Raw genomic sequence first — 3188 nt, 5'->3', positions numbered from 1 at the left:
AAAAAAAAGTATTGAATACTTAATTATAAAAATAGTAAAATATATATTATGATTTATACCTTGTACTTTGAATAATAATTGATAAAACCAAGGCCAGGATCAGCATCAAAATCAACATTGTAAATTAATAATGATTCAAAATCTTATCTTAAGCCATACATATATGCAATATTATTCCTTTTAATAAAATGGAAGATGACATTGGCCATTGAAACAGTCAAAGTCATGCATTTTTGAATGTTTTAATCAAAATTCAATTGGCTAATGTATGTATCTATCACCTATGACATCAACTCTTCCCATTATAATATTTATAAAGATTAGAAAATAACATAGTTGCAATTTGTCAAAAACCTTGAGTACTAGTGAGACGTATTAGAAACAAACCTTCTAGAAGACAAGAACTAGAACCAAATAAGGGATACAAAACGACGCCGTTTGAATATGCAGGCTATTTCTCTCTCTAGCTTTTGTTTATATACGCAGTGGTTGCTGCTCTTCTTCTCCACCTTCTTTTCTTCAACACAGAAAGCTTTTCATTTTCCCAAATGCTCCAAACGCTCACCTTTTCTCCTTCAAATTCCTTTAATTTCTCGCCTGGAAAGTCATCCTTTGTCGCCGGAGCAGTCGGATCGGTCGGCACCGGAGCAAAGCTACGAAGACTGTCGGTGCGCTGCGTGACGGCCGAGGCAGCACCGGCTCCGGCGATGGAGATGAGCCTCTACGATGTGCTAAGAGTGAACAAGGACGCCTCTTCGCGGGAGATCAAGACGGCGTACCGTACGTTAGCGAAGATTTACCATCCTGACACCGTCGCCTCCGCCGCCGCCCGTCTCCAGGAATCGGCATCGGACGGGCGGCTTTTCGTCGAGATTCATCACGCCTACGCCACGCTCTCCGATCCGACTGCCAGATCGCTGTACGACCTGGAATTGAGCGTTGGCGCCAACATTAACACCGGTAAAAATTGGAATGGGATTCACGCTTGTACTACGGGGACCCACCCCACCCGAAGGTGGGAAACCGATCAGTGTTGGTAGTTTTTTATTGTTAACTTACTCTTTTTCTTGAGCTCATTTTAGCAATGTATATTATTACAAAAATACAGAGCGAGCAGTACAGGTTAGCAATGTACATTATTGCATTTGAAATAGCATCAATACCGTGAATCACCTTACACCCTCCATTACAGAATTCAATTCTGGAAAAATAATATGCATTATATTTAAGTGTTTGGTGTTTGCTAAATGATACAAATTAGGGTAGATGGTATAACTAGCTAATGATACTAGCTGTTTGATAAATTAGCTTACCTATACATGTTTGATATAATTTATTTTTTAAAAAAGTTAATTGAAAATGTTATTTTGAACAACTTTTTAAATTTTAACATTTTGAAATTACAAAAAACCTAATTAACTAAATAATTATATTAATTTTTTAACCCAAACAACAAAAATAAGCCAAAATTGCTGATAAGCTAAAACATGGCTAATTATGTTTATTACTCTGCACTAAACAAGGTTTACAGAATTAAAGGATGAAAGGACTCAACACATTCTACAGAAATACAGAGCAATAGAGATTAGCTTATGCAAATTACTACAAATCCATCCATAAACACATTGGCTAATCAATACTAACTAATAATCTATTATAGCAGACAAATAAGAAAAAAAAACACAGTTTACAAACTGGCTGGCTGCAAGAACATGGCAGCAGATGAGATTATGATGGATCAGCAACGTAACCTAAAGCCAAGGAAGGTCAGGACATGTGGTACGAGGAAGTCGGAACATGTAAGTTTTACTAGGATAGCAGTCAAAACTGTTGTCACCCCCAAACGCATACTTGTTACTGTAACCTGGATAATCACTAACATTAAACTCAACAGAGTCTACAAGCTCAAGCCCATGCTGAATCCCAAGAGGAACTATATATCCATTGGTCTTGTGTGTGATGTGGATTTCGCCGTTTTGGCTGATCATCTGCTTCGCATTCCCCAGGAACATCCATATCATGGATTGATGACAACTGCAAGCAATTACAAACATAATGAATCAATGGTATGCTATGAATGAATGAATTTTAGTTTGAAAAGGAGGCTAATTAAAGCATGTGCTCCATCTCAACAAAAAGTCTAAGCTGATCTGTACATTAATGTTTATATTATATTTATGCTCAATAAGACTAACCCAATTTTAGATTCGCGGGGTGAATCATTGAAAAATCCAGCATATGGGAAGTTGAAAATAATCCTGTCAAACGTGGACCCCATCAAGCTGGGATGGTCTGCCATGGAGGTAGCATCAACACCATGAATCACCTTACACCCTCTTTCTTTCAGTTCTTTAAGGATAAAAGCTTTGCAGTAATTGAAAGTCGAGAACTCTGAAAAAAAGAAGAAGAAGTAATTAGTAACCGCAATTATCAACTAACTAAGATTAGAATTCTTTCTTTCTTTCTTACCCTCAGAATCAAGAGAAGTGGCAGTGATATTAGAAGCAGAGCCGAAAGCAACAGCTAAACAGGCAGAGAAGGAGAAATCTCCATCACCCACAAGCAAAATCTTGTGGCGATTGCTGTAATGTTTGATCCATTTCTCTTGCTGCAACTCCAATTTGTAGTAATTCATTGAAGCAAGAAAATTATGGTGATTATACTGTGCAGAAGAAGTAGAAGCAATTGCTGTATTAGCTCCCCTAAATGGCGGCTGTTTCATGGAAGGAAAAGGGTACCATTCCCTTGTCGTCTTTGTTAGGAGGTCTCTCCCCATATGGCAATGACACCAGTATGTGGTCTTACCAGTCCCCTCGTCTTTGTTGCATATGCATGTAGAATCACTAGAGCTAGAGATTCCATTCCCTTGGCCACGTGTCGTCATCTGGGAACTTAATCGGCAAGGCAAGGGAGAGAAAGTAGAGGAAATTTTGACAAGAATAAGTGAAAAGTTCGGCTGGTTTAAACAGAGACAAAAAGTGTATAGAGAAAGTTTGAACTGAAGACTTGGATTTCAACTACTTATATAGGAAAAAGTATACATACCCTAATATGATAGGGAGTAGAATCTAGTGTTTGATTCACAAAAGGAATAGGTTTTGATTGGGAAAAGGAATAAAAATAAAATAGGTATTTAAAAAACATAATATCCCTTTATATTAAATGTTATATATGTGGGTACATATGTA

General features: G+C 37.4%; 2 protein-coding genes across 2 annotated transcripts; one reads left to right on the top strand and one right to left on the bottom strand.

Moving 5' to 3' along the window:
• Nucleotides 1-498: 498 nt before the first annotated feature.
• LOC116020639 (chaperone protein dnaJ 11, chloroplastic-like) lies at nucleotides 499-1229 on the top strand. The gene has a single exon (XM_031261117.1). The coding sequence runs from the start codon at nucleotides 549-551 to the stop codon at nucleotides 1038-1040; it is 492 nt and encodes a 163-aa protein (XP_031116977.1). The 5' UTR covers nucleotides 499-548; the 3' UTR covers nucleotides 1041-1229.
• A 332-nt stretch (nucleotides 1230-1561) lies between these two features.
• Nucleotides 1562-2802, bottom strand: LOC116020636 (uncharacterized protein At4g26485-like). Its single transcript, XM_031261113.1, has 3 exons — nucleotides 2470-2802; nucleotides 2196-2391; nucleotides 1562-2034 (listed from the first exon to the last, which is right to left on the bottom strand). Exons 1-3 carry the CDS (start codon nucleotides 2774-2776, stop codon nucleotides 1752-1754), a joined length of 786 nt encoding a protein of 261 aa, XP_031116973.1. The 5' UTR covers nucleotides 2777-2802; the 3' UTR covers nucleotides 1562-1751.
• Between the last annotated feature and the right edge of the window lie 386 nt (nucleotides 2803-3188).

This window comes from Ipomoea triloba, chromosome 5 (genome assembly GCF_003576645.1).
Source record: "Ipomoea triloba cultivar NCNSP0323 chromosome 5, ASM357664v1".
In the NCBI taxonomy this organism is placed as follows: Eukaryota; Viridiplantae; Streptophyta; class Magnoliopsida; order Solanales; family Convolvulaceae; genus Ipomoea; species Ipomoea triloba.
Note: the sequence above shows the minus strand (reverse complement) of the source record. Positions and strands in the feature narration are given on the sequence as shown.